We start from the raw sequence: 24,076 nt of genomic DNA on the forward strand, positions 1-24,076 counted from the left end.
GGGTTTTCCTTGATATGGCTCCTATGTTGTGATCACTACATCCGATGGATGATCATGGCGTCGACAGAGAGGGTCGCCTCGCTTCTAGTCCTTCGGAAACTATGCAGTATTTTGTTTTTTATGTATTATTTCTTACATTGTTAGCCCAGAAAACCTGAAGTGTTATTACATTTTGGATATTAGAGCGACGTTAACTCACCAGTACCACGACCAGGAATACGACTTTCCCAAAGCGGATCCTTTGTTCCAACCACCGAAGGCATTCTAAATTATTCCAGAGGCTGACCCAAAACAACGTCACTGCAGAAGAGGTAGACGGAAACATGGCTCTCTGGGGAAAAGCTGTCGGAGCCGTTACAAGAAGAAGAAGGGCTGGGGTGTATGTTTCATGATTAACGACTCCTGGTGTAATTGTAACAACATATAGGAACTCAAGTCCTTCTGTTCACCTGACCTAGAATTCCTCACAATCAAATGCCAGCCGTATTATCTCCCAAGAGAACTCTCGTTGGTTATTGTCACAGCTGTGTGTATCCCCCCTCAAGGCGATACTACGACGGTCCTCACGGAACTCCACTGGACTCTATGCAAACTGGAAACCAAATATCCTGAGGCTGCATTTATTGTAGCTGGGAATTTTAACAAAGCACATATGAAAACAAGTCTACCTAAATTCTACCAGCATATTGATTGTAGCACTCGTGGGGGCAATACACTGATCACTGCTACTCTAACTTGCGCGATGCATACAAGGCCCTCCGTTCAGCAAATCTGACCACGACTCCATTTTGCTTCTCCCCTCCTATAGGCAGAAACTCAAACAGGATGTACCCGTGATAAGGATTATTCAACACTGGTCTGACCAATCGGAATCCACGCTTCAAGATTGTTTTGATCACGTGGACTGGGACATGTTCCGGGTAGCCTCAGAGAATAATATGGATGTATACGCTGATTCGGTGAGTCATGGCAGCATTCGCGCAAAACTGAAAGCGCGATCCACCGCATTTAACGAGGGGAAGGTGACTGGGAATATGGCCGAATACAAACAGTGTAGTTATTCCCTCCGCAAGGCAATAAAACAAACTACATTTCAGTATAGGGACAAAGTGGAGTTGCAATTCATCGGCTTAGACATGAGACGTATGTGGCAGGGTCTACAGACAATCACGGACTACAAAAAGAAAATCAGCCACGTAACGGACACCTTCTTTGCCCGCTTTGAGGATAATGCAGTGCCACTGACACGGCCCGCTACCAAGGACGGTGTGCTCTGCTTCTCCGTGACCAACGTGAGTAAGACATTTAAACGTGTTAACCCTCGCAGGCTGCCAGCCTAGATGGCATCCCTAGCTGCGTCCTCAGAGCATGCACAGACCAGCTGGCTGGTGTGCTTACGGACACATTCAATTGCTCTCTATCCCAGTCTGCTGTCCCCACATGTTTCAAGATGGCCACCATTGTTCCTGTACCCAAGAAGGCAAAGGTAACTGAACTGAATGACTATCGCCCCATAGCACTCACACTTGTCATCATGAAGTGCTTTGAGAGACTAGTCAAGGATCATATCACCTCCACCTTACCTGCCACCCTAGACCCACTGCAATTTGCATACCGTCCCAATAGGTTCACAGACGATGCAATCGCCATCACACTGCACACTGCCCTATCCCATTTGCACAAGAGGAATACCTATGTAAGAATGCTGTTCATTGACTACAGCTCAGCATTTAATACCATAGTACCCTCCAAGCTCATCATTAAGCTTGAGGCCCTAGGTCTCAACCCCGCACTGTGCGATTGGGTCCTGGACTTCCTGACGGGCCGCCCCCAGGTGGTGAATGTAGGAAACAACATCTCCACATCGCTGATCCTCAACACAGGGGCCCCACAAGGGTGCGTGCTCAGCCCCCTCCTGTATTCCCTGTTCACCCATGACTGCGTGGCCATGCACGCTTCCAACTCAATCGTCAAGTTTGCAGACGACACAACAGCTTGATCACCAACAACGACGAGACAGCCTATAGGGAGGAGGTGAGGGCACTCAGAGTGTGGTGTCAGGAAAATAACCTCACACTCAACGTCAACAAAACAAAGGAGATGATCGTGGACTTCAGGAAACAGCAGAGGGTGCACCCCCCTATCCACATCGACGGGACAGCAGTGGAGAAGGTGGAAAGTTTAAGGTCCTCGGCATACTCAAACTGAACCCACACAGCAACTATCTGTAAATGATGTCTGAGTGTTGGAGTGTGCCCCTGGCTATCTGTAAATGATGTCTGAGTGTTGGAGTGTGCCCCTGGCTATCTGTAAATGATGTCTGAGTGTTGGAGTGTTCCCCTGGCTATCTGTAATGATGTCTGAGTGTTGGAGTGTTCCCCTGGCTATCTGTAATGATGTCTGGGTGTTGGAGTGTTCCCCTGGCTATCTGTAATGATGTCTGAGTGTTGGAGTGTTCCCCTGGCTATCTGTAATGATGTCTGAGTGTTGGAGCGTTCCCCTGGCTATCTGTAATGATGTCTGGGTGTTGGAGTGTTCCCCTGGCTATCTGTAATGATGTCTGAGTGTTGGAGTGTTCCCCTGGCTATCTGTAATGATGTCTGAGTGTTGGAGTGTTCCCCTGGCTATCTGTAATGATGTCTGAGTGTTGGAGTGTTCCCCTGGCTATCTGTTCTTTTAGAAAATGATGCCGTCTGGTTTGCATAATATAAGGAATTTGAAACGATTTATAGTTTTATTTTTAATTCTTAAGTATATTTTAACAATTACATTTAGTTTTGATACTTAGCTATATTTAAAACCAAGTACTTTTAGACTTTTACTCAGGTAGTATTTTACTGTATGACTTTCACTTTTACTTGAGTCATTTTCTATTAATGTATCTTTATTTTTACTCCAGTATGACAGTTGGGTACTTTTCCCACCACTGCTGTTCTGGCAGGATCCTTCTCAAATTAAGAACTGACGTTTTGTCATTGTTCTTTTTAAAGTCATGTTCTCAGAACATTAAGAAAAATGTTCCCCAAAAACACACAAGAAAACATTAGTAACATTTGACATTTTTTATTGAAAAACATATAGATTCTCAGAATCAACAAAACCCTCTCTATCCTCTATCTTGTTAAGTGTGTTCTGGTGTGCTGGCTTCGCCACTAATTGGCCACACCTGAGTGCTTGTTTCCTTTGAAATGGGGTCTGTTTCAATAGACTAAAATGAACAGTTTATTCAGCTTTGCCAGAACAGGGAACATTTTCACTTCTGTTCTCAGAACGTTTAAAAAACGTTCCATTTCCCCGGTCAGGTTACTTATGGCTTCGTTTCTAGAACCAATGGGAAACCAAAAAAGTACGCTCCCACAACTTCCAAAGAACCAAATGTGCTAGCTGGGTGCCTCTCTCTCTCTTGTTCTCTCTCTCTCTCTGTATCTTTCTCTCTCTGTATGTCTCTCTCTTCACTTTAGTACATTCTGTGTCATTGTTGATCCTTTATTATTTTACTATTATGATGAGTACTAATACTATACTGTGTAGCAGTGTTGGCAACAGCTAATAAAATCAAATGTTATAAGTCACATGCGCCGAATACAACAGGTGTAGACTCCTGTTGATTCCTTTGTGTGTGTGTAGGGCTGTGACTGGACAGTGAGTGACCCCATGCCTCTGAGTCCGGCTGCCAACGCTAAGCATGACCCCCCTGATCATCCCCGGCAACCAGCCGCTACCAATGGCAACCAGCCAGGTTCCGCCCTTGCCAGGGACGACGGGAGGACTTCCTCCCCAGATCCTCCTGACGACGGCTCCGGAAACAGCATCGTCATCCGTATTGGCATCCCTGACCTGCAGCAGACGGTACACGCAAACACACACACACATACAAAAACTCTTACCTAAGAAATTGATTGATAAATTCACAGGTGTGTGAAGAATGGCGCCGGAGGAGATGGTGTGTTTTTGTGTTATTTGTAACCGATTGTGTTTCTGCCACCGTCTCTTAAGACGGAAAGAGCTTCTGGATATCAGGACAGCGATTACTCACCTCGTACTGGACAAAGATGTTTTCTTTAATGAGTTGGACTTGAAGGGTTTACTTCAGACACCTGACAAGGCCCTCATCCTCGTCATTCGCAGGAGAAAGAGACAGGGATATCGGGGACGTAGGTCGGGGTGCCTTGTAAGGATTCGATGGCAAGTGGGTAATCTTCCTCTACCTATTAGCCTGTAAGGACAGACGCTGGGAGATGAGAAGCAAGTACAGGGAGTGAACATTTAATAAATAACGGACATGAAACAAAACACGGACACCGTCTGGACATGGGGAACAAAATTACATTAATGCTGACTCGGGAAAGAAACTGAGGAAGTGACAGATATAGGGGGAGTACTTAATAACGTGATGGAGTCCAGTTGAGTCCGATGAAGCGTTGATGCATGTAACGATGGTGGCAGGTGTGCGTAATGATAAGCAGCCTGGTGACCTTGAGCACCAGAGAGGGGGAGCATACATGACATAGCCAACGCACAATCATTGGATAACAAAATAGATGAGCTACGATCACAAATATCCTAGCAACAGGACATTAACTGTAATATCTTATGTTTCACCGAGTCGTGGCGGACATGAATAACATACAGCTGGCTGAAAAACTCCAGACCATAATTCTATCCTCCTGATTCCTGCTTACAAGTAAATACTAAAGCAGGAAGCACCAGTTACTCAGTCAATAAAGAAGTGGTCAGATGACGCAGACGCTAAGCTACAGGAGTGTTTTGCTAGCACAGACTGGAATATGTTCAGGGATTCTTCCGATGGCATTTTCGGAGAACCGCTCCAATTTGCATACCGCCCCAACAGATCCACAGATGATGCAATCTCTATTGCACTCCACACTGCCCTTTCCCACATGGACAAAATTAACACCTATGTGAGAATGATATTCATTGACTACAGCTCAGCGTTCAACACCATAGTACCCTCAAAGCTCATCACTAAGCTAAGGACTCTGGGATTAAACACCTCCCTCTGCAACTGGATCCTGGACTTCCTGACGGGCTGCCCCCAGGTGGTAAGGGTAGGCAACAACACATCCGCAATGCTGATCCTCAAAACGGGGGCCCCTCAGGGGTGCGTGCTCAGTCCCCTCCTTTACACTCTTGACTGCATTGCCAGGTACGACTCCAACACCATCATTAAGTTTGCCCACGACACAACAGGGGTAGGCCTGATCACCGACAACGATGAGACAGCCTATAGGGAGGAGGTCAGAGACCTGGCCCTGTGGTGCCAGGACAACAACCTCTCTCTCAACGTGATCAAGACAAAAGTTTGGATTTGATGATCAAGACAAAGGAGATGATTGTGGACTACAGGAAAAGGATGTCCAGCACGCCCCCATTCTCATCGACGGGGCTGTAGTGGATTAGGTTGAGAGCTTCAAGTTCCTTGGTGTCCACATCATCAACAAACTATCATGTTCCAAACACACCAAGACAGTCGTGAAGAGGGCACAACAAAGCCTATGTCCCCTCAGGAGACTGAAAAGATTTGGCATGGGTCCTCAGATCCTCAAAAGGTTCTATAGCTGCACCATCGAGAGCATCCTGACTGTTTTTTTTATTTTTACTTATCTATTTTCTACTTAACACTTAATTTTCTTAAAACTGCATTGTTGGTTAAGGGATTGTAAGTAAGTATTTCACTGTAAGGTCTACACCTGTTGTATTGGGCGCATGTGGCAAATCCCATTTTATTTGTGTGTGTAGAAGTGTCTGCGGTTGGATCCCGAGGCAGCGGTGTGGAGCAGTAAGCAGCATGTGTTAGTGACTCTAACACAAAGTCTGACTGATGTTCTGAACTACGGTCTGTTCCAACCGGCCTTCAACGGACGAGCTGGGAAGTTCCTAGACGAGGAACGACTGCTGAAAGACTACCCTCTACCCCCCATCACCCCTATTCCCTATTTAGAGGTACCCTCTACACCATCACCCATATTCCCTATCTAGAGGTACCCTCTACCCCCCATCACCCCTATTCCCTATCTAGAGGTACCCTCTACCCCATCACCCTATTCCCTATCTAGAGGTACCCTCTACCCCTCTACCCCATCACCCTATTCCCTATCTAGAGGTACCCTCTACACCATCACCCCTATTCCCTATCTAGAGGTACCCTCTACCCCATCACCCCTATTCCCTATCTAGAGGTACCCTCTACCCCATCACCCCTATTCCCTATCTAGAGGTACCCTCTACCCCATCACCCTATTCCCTACCTAGAGGTACCCTCTACCCCCCATCACCCCTATTCCCTATCTAGAGGTACCCTCAACCCCATCACTCCTATTCCCTATTTCCTACCTCCCTACCTACACCATACCTACACCATACATACACCTTCCAACCTACACACTATGCCCTATTCCATACATACACCTTCCAACCTACACACTACACCCTACACCATAGATACACCCAACCAAAAATGATAAATGTTGAAACTGTAAAATTGTTTTACACTGTGTGTGTGTGTGTGTGTGTGTGTGTGTGTGTGTGTGTGTGTGTGTGTGTGTGTGAGTCATTGTAGTTTCGCTATAAGAGGCGTGTTTACACTCAGAGCTATGTGGACGACAAGCAGCTAGCAAAGCTCCATACCAAGGTAAGACCACACACACACACACACACACACACACACACACACACACACACACACACACACACACACACACACACACACACACACACACACACACACACACACACACACACACACACACACACACACACACACACACACACGTGCCAGCCCTACTCTCGCTCTCCCTTTCTCTGTCTCTCAGGCCAACCTAAAGAAGTTCATGGAGTATGTTTACCAGCTTAGCGTTGACAAAGTCTCCAGGTTCTTGGAGAAAGGTCTTGATCCTAATTTTCACGATGCAGACACAGGAGGTGAGGAAACACGCACACACACACGCACACACAACCACACACACACACTCGGTGTGTCTGGAAGTGAGTGATATCTATCCCTCACGACTAAGCCTCAGTGTTTTTCTACCTGAATGTGTTTGTAGAATGCCCTCTAACCCTGGCGGTTCAGCTAGAGGGCAGTGCAGAGCTGATTACAGTTCTGAGGAGTGGAGGAGCTCACCTGGACTTCAGGACGAGAGACGGAATCACAGCGCTGCACAGAGCTGTTCTCTCTAGGAACCACACAGCACTCACAGTGAGTACGCACACACGCAGCACTCACAGTGAGTACGCACACACACAGCACTCACAGTGAGTACGCACACACACAGCACTCACAGTGAGTACGCACACACACAGCACTCACAGTGAGTACGCACACACACAGCACTCACAGTGAGTACGCACACACACAGCACTCACAGTGAGTACGCACACACACAGCACTCACAGTGAGTACGCACACACACAGCACTCACAGTGAGTACACACACACACAGCACTCACAGTGAGTACGCACACACACAGCACTCACAGTGAGTACGCACACACACAGCACTCACAGTGAGTACGCACACACACAGCACTCACAGTGAGTACGCACACACACAGCACTCACAGTGAGTACGCACACACACAGCACTCACAGTGAGTACGCACACACACAGCACTCACAGTGAGTACGCACACACACACAGCACTCACAGTGAGTACGCACACACACAGCACTCACAGTGAGTACGCACACACACAGCACTCACAGTGAGTATGCACACACACAGCACTCACAGTGAGTACGCACACACACAGCACTCACAGTGAGTACGCACACACACAGCACTCACAGTGAGTACGCACACACACAGCACTCACAGTGAGTACGCACACACACAGCACTCACAGTGAGTACGCACACACACAGCACTCACAGTGAGTACGCACACACACAGCACTCACAGTGAGTACGCACACACACAGCACTCACAGTGAGTACGCACACACACAGCACTCACAGTGAGTACGCACACACACAGCACTCACAGTGAGTACGCACACACACAGCACTCAAAGTGAGTACGCACACACACAGCACTCACAGTGAGTACGCACACACACACAGCACTCACAGTGAGTACGCACACACACAGCACTCACAGTGAGTACGCACACACACAGCACTCACAGTGAGTATGCACACACACAGCACTCACAGTGAGTACGCACACACACAGCACTCACAGTGAGTACGCACACACACACAGCACTCACAGTGAGTACGCACACACACAGCACTCACAGTGAGTATGCACACACACAGCACTCACAGTGAGTACGCACACACACAGCACTCACAGTGAGTACGCACACACACAGCACTCACAGTGAGTACGCACACACACAGCACTCACAGTGAGTATGCACACACACAGCACTCACAGTGAGTACGCACACACACAGCACTCACAGTGAGTACGCACACACACAGCACTCACAGTGAGTACGCACACACACAGCACTCACAGTGAGTACGCACACACACAGCACTCACAGTGAGTACGCACACACACAGCACTCACAGTGAGTACACACACACACAGCACTCACAGTGAGTACGCACACACACAGCACTCACAGTGAGTACACACACACACAGCACTCACAGTGAGTACGCACACACACAGCACTCACAGTGAGTACGCACACACACAGCACTCACAGTGAGTACGCACACACACAGCACTCACAGTGAGTACGCACACACACAGCACTCACAGTGAGTACACACACACACAGCACTCACAGTGAGTACGCACACACACAGCACTCACAGTGAGTACGCACACACACACAGCACTCACAGTGAGTACGCACACACACACAGCACTCACAGTGAGTACGCACACACACAGCACTCACAGTGAGTACGCACACACACACAGCACTCACAGTGAGTACGCACACACACAGCACTCACAGTGAGTACGCACACACACAGCACTCACAGTGAGTACGCACACACACAGCACTCACAGTGAGTACGCACACACACAGCACTCACAGTGAGTACGCACACACACACAGCACTCACAGTGAGTACGCACACACACACAGCACTCACAGTGAGTACGCACACACACAGCACTCACAGTGAGTACGCACACACACAGCACTCACAGTGAGTACGCACACACACAGCACTCACAGTGAGTACGCACACACACAGCACTCACAGTGAGTATGCACACACACAGCACTCACAGTGAGTATGCACACACACAGCACTCACAGTGAGTACGCACACACACAGCACTCACAGTGAGTACGCACACACACAGCACTCACAGTGAGTACGCACACACACAGCACTCACAGTGAGTACACAGCACACACAGCACTCACAGTGAGTACGCACACACACAGCACTCACAGTGAGTACGCACACACACAGCACTCACAGTGAGTACGCACACACACACAGCACTCACAGTGAGTATGCACACACACATCACTCACAGTGAGTACGCACACACACAGCACTCTCAGTGAGTACGCACACGCACATGCATACACACCCCTGTGTGTTTCTGTTTTAAGCCTAATGTGTGTGTGTTGCAGACTGTGTTGGACCTGGGTGCATCTCCTGACTATAGGGACAGTCGTGGGTTAACTCCTTTGTACCACTGTGCCATGGTGGGGGGAGACCCGTACTGCTGTGAACTGCTGCTACATGAACACGCTGTCATAGGCAGCACCGACGAGAATGGCTGGCAGGAGATACACCAGGTAACACACACATACACACCAAGGTTATTATAGTTTTGTGTTTTTATATGACATTTTAGTTCTATTAGTTCAGATTTTCATTTGAAATTCATTTTCTTTCAGTTTGTTTTCAGATACACTTGACTAGTTTGTAATTCGTTTGTTTTCAGAAAACTTAGCTTCTTATGGCTGTAGGGGCAGTATTGAGTAGCTTGGATGAAAGGTGCCCAGAGTAAACTGCCTGCTCCTCAGTCCCAATTGCTAATATATGCATATTATTATTAGTATTGGATAGAAAACACTTGGGAGTTTCTACTGTTTGAATGATGTTTGTGAGTATAACAGAACTCATATGGCAGGCAAAAACCTGAGAAGAAATCCAAACAGGAAGTGGGAAATCTGAGGTTGGTCGATTTTCAACTCATCGCCTATCGAATACACAGTGGAATATGGATCAGTTTACACTTCCTACGGCTTCCACTAGATGTCAACAGTCTGTAGAACCTTGTCTGATGCCTCTACTGTGAAGTGGGGCCGAAGGAGACAGGAATGAGTCAGGTCTACCATGACCTGACCATGCTCTGACCATACACGTTCACATGAGAGGGAGCTCTGTTCCATCACACATCTGAAGTCAATGTAATTCTCTGGTTGGAACGTTATTGAAGATTTATGTTAAAAACATCCTAAAGATTGATTCAATACATCATTTGACATGTTTCTACTGACTGTTACGGAACTTTTTGACATTTCGTCACGCTATAGTGAATGCGCTTCCTGACTTTGGATTTGTTTACCAAACACGCTAACAAAAATAGCTATTTGGACATAAATGATGGACATTACCGAACAAAACAAACATTTCTTGTGGGAGTCCTGGGAGTGCATTCCGACGAAGATCAGCAAAGGTAAGTGAAGATTTATAATGCTATTTATGAGTTTTGTTGACTGCACAATTTGGCGGGTAACAGTATGGCTTCCTTTTGTGGCTGAACGCTGTTCTCAGATTATTGAATATTGTGCTTTTGCCGTAAGGCTTTTTGAAATCTGACACAGCGGTTGCATTAAGAACAAGTGTATCATTAATTCTATGTAAAACATGTATCTTTCATCAAAGTTTATGATGAGTATTTCTGTTATTTGACGTGGCTCTCTGCAATTTCTCCGGATATTTTGGAGGCATTTTTTGCATATAAATATGAACTTTATCGAAAAAAACATATATGTATTGTGTAACATGAAGTCCTATGAGTGCCATCTGATGAAGATCATCAAAGGTTAGTGATTAATTTTATCTCTATCTCTATTTCTGCTTTTTGTGACTCCTGTCTTTGGCTGGAAAAATGGCTGTGTTTTTCTGTGATTTTGCGGTGACCTAACATAATTCTTTTGTGGTACTTTCGCTGTAAAGCCTTTTTGAAATCAGACACTGTGGTGAGATTAACAAGAAGTGTACCACATTGCTATACTCATTCATTACAGCTGCAGTGCTGATTTCAGGATGTGGAAGTTGGCAAAATGTGCATTTTATGGCTTATTGAATAAGGTGTTGAATAAAGTGTTGACAGTGCTGAATAACAACTTAAACATGAAAACAGAAGCTCTGTGCTGTATTCGTTGACTATCTTTCTAGTCATGGTTTTAGTTTTTAAATCTCACAGTATCAACTTTGCTGTGAGTTCAAAGCTTCTTTTTACAGTCAATGGCTCGAGGAAACTGTGCAGACAAGGTGATCTGAGCTATCTGATTGGCCAATTGATTTCTAGCTTCTGACACATTAAATGGTTAAAAATGGGAACACTTTGCCTTACCGGCACTAGGGCTGCTGAATCAAGTGCACCTACAGCCAACATCACTAGGGCTGCTGAATCAAGTGCACCTACAGCCAACATCACTAGGGCTGCTGAATCAAGTGCACCTACAGCAAACGGCACTAGGGCTGCTGAATCAAGTGCACCTACAGCCAACATCACTAGGGCTGCTGAATCAAGTGCACCTACAGCCAACAACACTAGGGCTGCTGAATCAAGTGCACCCACAGCCAACATCACTAGGGCTGCTGAATCAAGTGCACCTACAGCCAACGGCACTAGGGATGCTGAATCAAGCGCACCCACAACCAACATCACTAGGGCTGCTGAATCAAGCGCACCTACAGTCAAGAAGTGCCAAACAAATAAAATCAATATGAATGCAAGGCTTTACAGTTGGTATTTTTACAGAAATGTTTGGTGATCGACTAGGAATGCCTTTGAGATCGGTTGGACACCACTGGTGTAGAGAATCATTGTATAAATGAATCTCTAAACTGCTGTGAAATATCTCTTCAATAAACTATAATATTGTATTTTCACTTGTTTGAAGATGGTGTACAACCCAAAAGTAAAAGACGCAAAAATGTAACTTAAGAATGGGAAGCATAGAAGTAGTGCACATAGAATAGATCTACCGCTTCGTAGAGTTCCTTTCAATGAGTGACATATCTATAACTCCTATTTCTATGTGAATTTGGGATCACCCAAAAAGGGACATATTACAAACCTCACGCAGAGACATACAAATGGTATCCACTAGTTCATCTGACTGGGGAGGTAAAGGACCTCATTGTCAAACCTCACGCAGAGACATACAAATGGTATCCGCTAGTTCATCTGACTGGGGAGGTAAAGGACCTCATTGTCAAACCTCATGCAGAGACATACAAATGGTATCCGCTAGTTCATCTGACTGGGGAGGTAAAGGACCTCATTGTCAAACCTCACGCAGAGACATACAAATGGTATCCGCTAGTTCATCTGACTGGGGAGGTAAAGGACCTCATTGTCAAACCTCACGCAGAGACATACAAATGGTATCCGCTAGTTCATCTGACTGGGGAGGTAAAGGACCTCATTGTCAAACCTCACGCAGAGACATACAAATGGTATCCGCTAGTTCATCTGACTGGGGAGGTAAAGGACCTCATTGTCAAACCTCACGCAGAGACATACAAATGGTATCCGCTAGTTCATCTGACTCTGGGGAGGTAAAGGACCTCATTGTCAAACCTCACGCAGAGACATACAAATGGTATCCGCTAGTTCATCTGACTCTGGGGAGGTAAAGGACCTCATTGTCAAACCTCACGCAGAGACATACAAATGGTATCCGCTAGTTCATCTGACTGGGGAGGTAAAGGACCTCATTGTCAAACCTCATGCAGAGACATACAAATGGTATCCGCTAGTTCATCTGACTGGGGAGGTAAAGGACCTCATTGTCAAACCTCACGCAGAGACATACAAATGGTATCCGCTAGTTCATCTGACTGGGGAGGTAAAGGACCTCATTGTCAAACCTCACGCAGAGACATACAAATGGTATCCGCTAGTTCATCTGACTGGGGAGGTAAAGGACCTCATTGTCAAACCTCACGCAGAGACATACAAATGGTATCCGCTAGTTCATCTGACTGGGGAGGTAAAGGACCTCATTGTCAAACCTCACGCAGAGACATACAAATGGTATCCGCTAGTTCATCTGACTCTGGGGAGGTAAAGGACCTCATTGTCAAACCTCACGCAGAGACATACAAATGGTATCCGCTAGTTCATCTGACTGGGGAGGTAAAGGACCTCATTGTCAAACCTCACGCAGAGACATACAAATGGTATCCGCTAGTTCATCTGACTGGGGAGGTAAAGGACCTCATTGTCAAACCTCACGCAGAGACATACAAATGGTATCCGCTAGTTCATCTGACTCTGGGGAGGTAAAGGACCTCATTGTCAAACCTCACGCAGAGACATACAAATGGTATCCGCTAGTTCATCTGACTCTGGGGAGGTAAAGGACCTCATTGTCAAACCTCACGCAGAGACATACAAATGGTATCCGCTAGTTCATCTGACTGGGGAGGTAAAGGACCTCATTGTCAAACCTCACGCAGAGACATACAAATGGTATCCGCTAGTTCATCTGACTGGGGAGGTAAAGGACCTCATTGTCAAACCTCACGCAGAGACATACAAATGGTATCCGCTAGTTCATCTGACTGGGGAAGTAGGTAAAGTTGTCTTGTTGTCTACAACAACATGGGAAGATTAGATCATCTATGTGACATGTTGTTTCTCTCCAGGCATGTCGTCATGGTAACGTGCAGCACCTGGAACATCTGCTGTTTTACGGAGCCGACATGAGCTCTCAGAATGCCTCAGGGAACACTGCCCTGCACCTGTGTGGTCTATACAACCAGGTAACACTACACCTGTGTGGTCTATACAACCAGGTAACACTGCCCTGCACCTGTGTGGTCTATACAACCAGGTAACACTACACCTGTGTGGTCTATACAACCAGGTACCACTGCCCTGCACCTGTGTGGTCTATACAACCAGGTACCACTGCCCTGCACCTGTGTGGTCTATACAACCAGGTACCACTGCCCTGCACCTGTGTGGTCTATACAACCAGGTACCACTACACCTGTGTGGTCTATACAACCAGGTACCACTGCCCTGCACCTGTGTGGTCTATACAACCAGGTACCACTGCCCTGCACCTGTGTGGTCTATACAACCAGGTACCACTGCCCTGCACCTGTGTGGTCTATACAACCAGGTACCACTGCCCTGCACCTGTGTGGTCTATACAACCAGGTACCACTACACCTGTGTGCTCTATACAACCAGGTACCACTGCCCTGCACCTGTGTGGTCTATACAACCAGGTACCACTGCCCTGCACCTGTGTGGTCTATACAACCAGGTACCACTACACCTGTGTGGTCTATAAAACCAGGTACCACTACACCTGTGTGGTCTATACAACCAGGTACCACTACACCTGTGTGGTATATTAACCAGGTACCACTACACCTGTGGTCTATACAACCAGGTACCACTACACCTGTGTGGTCTATACAACCAGGTACCACTACACCTGTGTGGTCTATACAACCAGGAACCACTACACCTGTGGTCTATACAACCAGGTACCACTACACCTGTGTGGTCTATACAACCAGGTACCACTACACCTGTGGTCTATACAACCAGGTACCACTGCCCTGCACCTGTGTGGTCTATACAACCAGGTACCACTGCCCTGCACCTGTGTGGTCTATACAACCAGGTAACACTACACCTGTGTGGTCTATACAACCAGGTACCACTACACCTGTGTGGTCTATACAACCAGGTACCACTACACCTGTGTGGTCTGTACAACCAGGTACCACTACACCTGTGTGGTCTATACAACCAGGTACCACTACACCTGTGGTCTATACAACCAGGTACCACTACACCTGTGTGGTCTATACAACCAGGTACCACTACACCTGTGGTCTATACAACCAGGTACCACTACACCTGTGTGGTCTATACAACCAGGTACCACTACACCTGTGTGGTCTATACAACCAGGTACCACTACACCTGTGTGGTCTATACAACCAGGTACCACTACACCTGTGGTCTATACAACCAGGTACCACTACACCTGTGTGGTCTATACAACCAGGTACCACTACACCTGTGTGGTCTATACAACCAGGTACCACCACACCTGTGGGGTCTATACAACCAGGTAACACTACACCTGTGGTCTATACAACCAGGTACCACTACACCTGTGGTCTATACAACCAGGTAACACTACACCTGTGGTGACACTACATCTGTGGTCTATACAACCTGGTACCACTACACCTGTGTGGTCTATACCACCAGGTAACACTACACCTGTGGTCTATACCACCAGGTAACACTACATCTGTGGTCTATACCACCAGGTAACACTACACCTGTGGTCTATACCACCAGGTAACACTACACCTGTGGTCTATACCACCAGGTAACACTACACCTGTGGTCTATACCACCAGGTAACACTACACCTGTGGTCTATACCACCAGGTAACACTACACCTGTGGTCTATACCACCAGGTAACACTACACCTGTGGTCTATACCACCAGGTAACACTACACCTGTGGTCTATACCACCAGGTAAGCAGGGCTGCTATGTGTGACTGAGTGTGATGTTTCCTTTCTCAGGACGGCTGTGCCAGAGTTCTGCTGTTCAGAGGAACAAATAAAGACATTAAGAACTACAACAACCAAACAGCTTTTCAGGTAATGAACTACAACACAGAATGCAGTGTGATTTGATATAGTTGTAATGCTTGTTTTTGACAATGGTTCACTGTGGATCAAGATAGAAAGGTATATGTGTGTGTGTGTGTGTAGGTGGCCATCATTGCTGGGAATTTTGACCTGGCAGAGATCATAAAGATCCATAAGGCCTCAGACGTAGGTGAGTCCATCCTGGACCCTGTGTGTTAGTGTTTAACCATGTGGATGTGTGGAACCCTACCCCTTCTCTGTGTGTTAGTGTCTGTGTTTAACCATGTGGATGTGTGGAACCCTACCCCTTCTCTGTGTGTTAGTGTCTGTGTTTAACCATGTGGATGTGTGGAACCCTAATCCTTCTCTGTGTGTTAGTGTCTGTGTTTAACCATGTGGATGTGTGGAACCCTAACCCTTCTCTGTGTGTTAGTGTCTGTGTTTAACCATGTGGATGTGTGGAACCCTAACCCTTCTCTGTGTGTTAGTGTCTGTGTTTAACCATGTGGATGTGTGGAACCCTACCCCTTCTCTGTGTCTCAGTGCCTTTCAGAGAGAGCCCATCCTATTCCTCAAAGCGCCGACGTCTGGGCGGGGCCAATAATGTTGGTGTGTGTGGCTCGTCATCTCCCCGTTATCTGATTCGCTCAGCCAGCGACAACGCTCTGGAAAGCCCAGCCTCTTCTTCCCCCGGCCCCTCCCTCCACAGCCTGGAGAACACACACACTTCCAACCGGCAGGCAGACACACACAGCCTTCGCAGGCAGACACGGCGCCTCAGGTACACACACAGCCTTCGCAGGCAGACACGGCGCCTCAGGTACACACACAGCCTTCGCAGGCAGACACGACGCCTCAGGTACACACACAGCCTTCGCAGGCAGACACGGCGCCTCAGGTACACACACAGCCTTAGCAGGCAGACACGGCGCCTCAGGTACACACACAGCCTTCGCAGGCAGACACGGCGCCTCAGGTACACACACAGCCTTCGCAGGCAGACACGGCGCCTCAGGTACACACACAGCCTTCGCAGACAGACACGGTGCCTCAGGTACACACACAGCCTTCGCAGACAGACACGGCGCCTCAGGTACACATACAGCCTTCGCATGCAGACACGGCGCCTCAGGTACACATACAGCCTTCGCAGACAGACACGACGCCTCAGGTACACACACAGCCTTCACAGACAGACACGGCGCCTCAGGTACACACACAGCCTTTGCAGGCAGACACGGCGCCTCAGGTACACACACAGCCTTTGCAGGCAGACACGGCGCCTCAGGTACACACACAGCCTTTGCAGGCAGACACGGCGCCTCAGGTACACACACAGCCTTTGCAGGCAGACACGGCGCCTCAGGTACACACACAGCCACACACAGACACACCGACCGACAGAGACACACAGACAGACAGACAGACAGACAGACAGACAGACAGACAGACAGACAGACAGACACACACAGACACACACACAGACACACACACAGACACACACAGACACACACAGACACACACAGACACACACAGACACACACAGACACACACACACACACCTACACACACACACACACCTACCTACCTGCGTGGTTGTGTGTGTGTATGTCTGTCCGTGCTTATGTGTGTGTATGTCTGTGTGTCCGTGCTTATGTGTGTGTATGTCTGTGTGCGCGTGCGCGTGTGTACGTGTGTATGCCTGTGTTTTCATGTGTGTTTGTATAGCCCGAGTGGCAGGATACAGAGGGACCCCAGCCCGCCTCCATCTCCCCCCAGCCCAGTGCAGCGTGGGAAACGTAGGCTGTACAGCGCCGTGCCGGGGAGGACGTTCATCGCTACCCGCTCTCACACACCGCAAGGTCCCGGAGAGATCAGCCTGCATCGCGGGGAGAGGGTCAAAGGTCAGACACTCCTCTCTCACCAATCAGCTGTCTTTCCACACTGTCCAATCTGCTGTCTCCTCAATGTTGTTAGAGGAACCAGCAGACAGGGACCCAGCAGACAGGGTTAGAGGAACTAACAGACAGGGAACTAACAGACAGGGTTAGAGGAACTAACAGACAGGGTTAGAGGTACTAACAGACAGGGTTAGAGGAACTAACAGACAGGGAACTAACAGACAGGGTTAGAGGAACTAACAGACAGGGTTAGAGGTACTAACAGACAGGGAACTAACAGACAGGGAACTAACAGACAGGGTTAGAGGAACTAACAGACAGGGTTAGAGGAACTAACAGACAGGGTTAGAGGTACTAACAGACAGGGAACTAACAGACAGGGTTAGAGGAACTAACAGACAGGGTTAGAGGTACTAACAGACAGGTTTAGAGGAACTAACAGACAGGGAACTAACAGCCAGGGTTAGAGGTACTAACAGACAGGGAACTAACAGACAGGGTTAGAGGTACTAACAGACAGGGTTAGAGGAACTAACAGACAGGGTTAGAGGTACTAACAGACAGGGTTAGAGGAACTAACAGACAGGGAACTAACAGACAGGGTTAGAGGTACTAACAGACAGGGAACTAACAGACAGGGTTAGAGGAACTAACAGACAGGGTTAGAGGTACTAACAGACAGGGAACTAACAGACAGGGTTAGAGGAACTAACAGACAGGGAACTAACAGACAGGGTTAGAGGTACTAACAGACAGGGAACTAACAGACAGGGTTAGAGGAACTAACAGACAGGGTTAGAGGTACTAACAGACAGGGAACTAACAGACAGGGTTAGAGGTACTAACAGACAGGGAACTAACAGACAGGGTTAGAGGAACTAACAGACAGGGTTAGAGGAACTAACAGACAGGGAACTAACAGACAGGGTTAGAGGTACTAACAGACAGGGAACTAACAGACAGGGTTAGAGGAACTAACAGACAGGGAACTAACAGACAGGGTTAGAGGAACTAACAGACAGGGTTAGAGGAACTAACAGACAGGGTTAGAGGTACTAACAGACAGGGTTAGAGGAACTAACAGACAGGGTTAGAGGTACTAACAGACAGGGTTAGAGGAACTAACAGACAGGGTTAGAGGTACTAACAGACAGGGAACTAACAGACAGGGTTAGAGGAACTAACAGACAGGGAACTAACAGACAGGGTTAGAGGTACTAACAGACAGGGTTAGAGGAACTAACAGACAGGGTTAGAGGAACTAACAGACAGGGTTAGAGGTACTAACAGACAGGGAACTAACAGACAGGGTTAGAGGTACTAACAGACAGGGTTAGAGGAACTAACAGACAGGGAACTATCAGACAGGGTTAGAGGAACTAACAGACAGGGTTAGAGGTACTAACAGACAGGGTTAGAGGTACTAACAGACAGGGAACTAACAGACAGGGTTAGAGGAACTAACAGACAGGGTTAGAGGTACTAACAGACAGGGTTAGAGGTACTAACAGACAGGGAACTAACAGACAGCGTTAGAGGTACTAACAGACAGGGAACTAACAGACAGGGTTAGAGGAACTAACAGACAGGGTTAGAGGAACTAACAGACAGGGTTAGAGCTACTAACAGACAGGGAACTAACAGACAGGGTTAGAGGTACTAACAGACAGGGTTAGAGGAACTAACAGACAGGGTTAGAGGAACTAACAGACAGGGAACTAACAGACAGGGTTAGAGGAACTAACAGACAGGGTTAGAGGAACTAACAGACAGGGAACTAACAGACAGGGTTAGAGGAACTAACAGACAGGAAACTAACAGACAGGGTTAGAGGAACTAACAGCCAGGGTTAGAGGTACTAACAGACAGGGTTAGAGGTACTAACAGACAGGGTTAGAGGTACTAACAGACAGGGTTAGAGGTACTAACAGACAGGGTTAGAGGTACTAACAGCCAGGGTTAGAGGAACTAACAGACAGGGAACTAACAGACAGGGTTAGAGGAACTAACAGACAGGGTTAGAGGTACTAACAGACAGGGTTAGAGGAACTAACAGACAGGGAACTAACAGACAGGGTTAGAGGAACTAACAGACAGGGTTAGAGGTACTAACAGACAGGGAACTAACAGACAGGGTTAGAGGAACTAACAGACAGGGAACTAACAGACAGGGTTAGAGGTACTAACAGACAGGGAACTAACAGACAGGGTTAGAGGAACTAACAGACAGGGTTAGAGGTACTAACAGACAGGGAACTAACAGACAGGGTTAGAGGAACTAACAGACAGGGAACTAACAGACAGGGTTAGAGGTACTAACAGACAGGGAACTAACAGACAGGGTTAGAGGAACTAACAGACAGGGTTAGAGGTACTAACAGACAGGGAACTAACAGACAGGGTTAGAGGTACTAACAGACAGGGAACTAACAGACAGGGTTAGAGGAACTAACAGACAGGGTTAGAGGAACTAACAGACAGGGAACTAACAGACAGGGTTAGAGGTACTAACAGACAGGGAACTAACAGACAGGGTTAGAGGAACTAACAGACAGGGAACTAACAGACAGGGTTAGAGGAACTAACAGACAGGGTTAGAGGAACTAACAGACAGGGTTAGAGGTACTAATAGACAGGGTTAGAGGAACTAACAGACAGGGTTAGAGGTACTAACAGACAGGGTTAGAGGAACTAACAGACAGGGTTAGAGGTACTAACAGACAGGGAACTAACAGACAGGGTTAGAGGAACTAACAGACAGGGAACTAACAGACAGGGTTAGAGGTACTAACAGACAGGGTTAGAGGAACTAACAGACAGGGTTAGAGGAACTAACAGACAGGGTTAGAGGTACTAACAGACAGGGAACTAACAGACAGGGTTAGAGGTACTAACAGACAGGGTTAGAGGAACTAACAGACAGGGAACTATCAGACAGGGTTAGAGGAACTAACAGACAGGGTTAGAGGTACTAACAGACAGGGTTAGAGGTACTAACAGACAGGGAACTAACTGACAGGGTTAGAGGAACTAACAGACAGGGTTAGAGGTACTAACAGACAGGGTTAGAGGTACTAACAGACAGGGAACTAACAGACAGCGTTAGAGGTACTAACAGACAGGGAACTAACAGACAGGGTTAGAGGAACTAACAGACAGGGTTAGAGGAACTAACAGACAGGGTTAGAGCTACTAACAGACAGGGAACTAACAGACAGGGTTAGAGGTACTAACAGACAGGGTTAGAGGAACTAACAGACAGGGTTAGAGGAACTAACAGACAGGGAACTAACAGACAGGGTTAGAGGAACTAACAGACAGGGTTAGAGGAACTAACAGACAGGGAACTAACAGACAGGGTTAGAGGAACTAACAGACAGGGAACTAACAGACAGGGTTAGAGGAACTAACAGCCAGGGTTAGAGGTACTAACAGACAGGGTTAGAGGTACTAACAGACAGGGTTAGAGGTACTAACAGACAGGGTTAGAGGTACTAACAGCCAGGGTTAGAGGAACTAACAGACAGGGAACTAACAGACAGGGTTAGAGGAACTAACAGACAGGGTTAGAGGTACTAACAGACAGGGTTAGAGGAACTAACAGACAGGGAACTAACAGACAGGGTTAGAGGAACTAACAGACAGGGTTAGAGGTACTAACAGACAGGGAACTAACAGACAGGGTTAGAGGAACTAACAGACAGGGTTAGAGGAACTAACAGACAGGGAACTAACAGACAGGGTTAGAGGTAGTAACAGACAGGGAACTAACAGACAGGGAACTAACAGACAGGGTTAGAGGTACTAACAGACAGGGTTAGAGGAACTAACAGACAGGGAACTAACAGACAGGGTTAGAGGAACTAACAGACAGGGTTAGAGGAACTAACAGACAGGGTTAGAGGAACTAACAGACATGGTTAGAGGTACTAACAGACAGGGAACTAACAGACAGGGTTAGAGGTACTAACAGACAGGGAACTAACAGACAGGGTTAGTGGAACTAACAGACAGGGTTAGAGGAACTAACAGACAGGGTTAGAGGAACTAACAGACAGGGAACTAACAGACAGGGTTAGAGGTACTAACAGACAGGGAACTAACAGACAGGGTTAGAGGAAGTAACAGACAGGGTTACAGGGACCAACATTACTATATTAATATATTAATATGTAAAATTGTTACAGTGCTGAGTATAGGAGAAGGGGGGAATGCAGTAGTTTATACAATATAGTATTATGCATATATTCCTATGCTAATATATTCTATTGTTACAGTGCTGAGTATAGGAGAAGGAGGGTTCTGGGAGGGTTCAGTTAAAGGACGGACCGGATGGTTTCCTGCTGACTGTGTTGAAGAGGTCCAGATGAGACAGTACGACCCACGCCTAGGTAACACAAACGTTTTGTTCTCTCCTTGTGGGGACCTAAAAGTGATTTACTTTCAAAATCCTAACTCCAAACCCTAACCCTAAATCTAACCCCTTGCCCTAACCCTAAATCGAACCCCTTGCCCTAACCCTAAATCTAACCCCTTGCCCTAACCCTAAATCTAACCCCTTGCCCTAACCCTAAATCTAACCCCTTGCCCTAACCCTAAATCGAACCCCTTGCCCTAACCCTAAATCGAACCCCTTGCCCTAACCCTAAATCGAACCCCTTGCCCTAACCCTAAATCTAACCCCTTGCCCTAACCCTAAATCTAACCCTGGTCCTAATTGTACCCATATCCCTAAACCTAGCCCCTAAGACATTTTCCTCATGGGGACGTGGGAAATGTTCCCACGAGGGAGAATTGTCCTTGTTGTACTGTCCTTGTGGGGCGTTTTAGGGATTTAAAGTCCCCACAAGGACAGAAGAACCAACCCAACAGCATAATGTTCTGCCTATTGCAGGTGCTCTAACCCACCTCCTCCCTCTAATGGAAGACATGTTTCAGAGAATGAGGACATGTCTCTTGACTGAAGTGTGTGTGATGTGTGTGTGTGTGTGTGTGTGATGTGTGTACGTGTGTGTTGGCTGGTGTATGTAGAAACACGAGAGGATCGCACCAAGAGGCTTTTCAGACATTACACCGTGGGTTCCTATGACAACTACACTTCCTACAGGTAATTACTGTACATACACACGCACGCACACACACACACACACACACACACACACACACACACACACACACACACACACACACACACACACACACACACACACACACACACACACACACACACACACACACACACACACACACACACACACACAAACACACACACATACAAGTATTGTATAGTCCGCTTCTATTGTATAACTGATCCTTGCCCTCTGAACCCAGTGATTATGTCATCGAGGAGAAGAGTTCTGTGCTCCAGAAGAGAGACAGTGAAGGATTTGGCTTCGTCCTCCGTGGAGCTAAAGGTAAAGAGGGTTGGAATGTATCTGGGATTAGGGTCAGGAGAATGTATCTAGGGTTAGGGTCAGGAGAATGTATCTAGGGTTAGGAGAATGTATCTAGGGTTAGGAGAATGTATCTAGGGTTAGGAGAATGTATCTAGGGTTAGGAGAATGTATCTAGGGTTAGGGTCAGGACAATGTATCTAGGGTTAGGGTCAGGAGAATGTATCTAGGGTTAGGAGAATGTATCTAGGGTTAGGAGAATGTATCTAGGGTTAGGAGAATGTATCTAGGGTTAGGGTTAGGAGAATGTATCTAGGGTTAGGAGAATGTATCTAGGGTTAGGAGAATGTATCTAGGGTTAGGAGAATGTATCTAGGGTTAGGAGAATGTATCTCGGGTTAGGAGAATGTATCTAGGGTTAGGAGAATGTATCTAGGGTTAGGAGAATGTATCTAGGGTTAGGAGAATGTATCTAGGGTTAGGAGAATGTATCTAGGGTTAGGGTTAGGAGAATGTATCTAGGGTTAGGAGAATGTATCTAGGGTTAGGAGAATGTATCTAGGGTTAGGAGAATGTATCTCGGGTTAGGAGAATGTATCTAGGGTTAGGAGAATGTATCTAGGGTTAGGAGAATGTATCTAGGGTTAGGAGAATGTATCTAGGGTTAGGAGAATGTATCTAGGGTTAGGGTTAGGAGAATGTATCTAGGGTTAGGAGAATGTATCTAGGGTTAGGAGAATGTATCTAGGGTTAGGAGAATGTCTAGATAGTGATATTAAATCAACTGAGCGTGACTAAAATGTAAGACACATACATTGTGTGTGTGTAGCGGAGACCCCTATAGAGGAGTTTGCTCCAACCCCAGCGTTCCCGGCGCTGCAGTACCTGGAGTCTGTTGACCTGGAGGGCGTGGCCTGGAGGGCGGGGCTACGCACTGGGGACTTCCTCA

The 24,076-nt window shown here is 47.1% G+C and overlaps 1 protein-coding gene across 1 annotated transcript in view; it reads left to right on the plus strand.

Moving 5' to 3' along the window:
* Nucleotides 1-24,076, plus strand: part of shank3b (SH3 and multiple ankyrin repeat domains 3b) — a 136,902-nt gene that overhangs the window by 51,407 nt on the left and 61,419 nt on the right. The window contains exons 2-16 of the mRNA XM_071331615.1: nt 3,628-3,849; nt 5,761-5,964; nt 6,581-6,652; nt 6,834-6,942; nt 7,068-7,219; nt 9,580-9,747; nt 13,844-13,960; nt 15,765-15,842; nt 15,957-16,023; nt 16,377-16,614; nt 17,562-17,737; nt 22,012-22,125; nt 22,766-22,841; nt 23,066-23,148; nt 23,957-24,073. Coding sequence (XP_071187716.1) covers nt 3,628-3,849; nt 5,761-5,964; nt 6,581-6,652; nt 6,834-6,942; nt 7,068-7,219; nt 9,580-9,747; nt 13,844-13,960; nt 15,765-15,842; nt 15,957-16,023; nt 16,377-16,614; nt 17,562-17,737; nt 22,012-22,125; nt 22,766-22,841; nt 23,066-23,148; nt 23,957-24,073 — 1,993 coding nt within the window. The remainder of the gene's footprint in view (nt 1-3,627; nt 3,850-5,760; nt 5,965-6,580; nt 6,653-6,833; nt 6,943-7,067; nt 7,220-9,579; nt 9,748-13,843; nt 13,961-15,764; nt 15,843-15,956; nt 16,024-16,376; nt 16,615-17,561; nt 17,738-22,011; nt 22,126-22,765; nt 22,842-23,065; nt 23,149-23,956; nt 24,074-24,076) is intronic.

Source organism: Salvelinus alpinus, chromosome 11 (genome assembly GCF_045679555.1).
Source record: "Salvelinus alpinus chromosome 11, SLU_Salpinus.1, whole genome shotgun sequence".
NCBI lineage: Eukaryota > Metazoa > Chordata > Actinopteri > Salmoniformes > Salmonidae > Salvelinus > Salvelinus alpinus.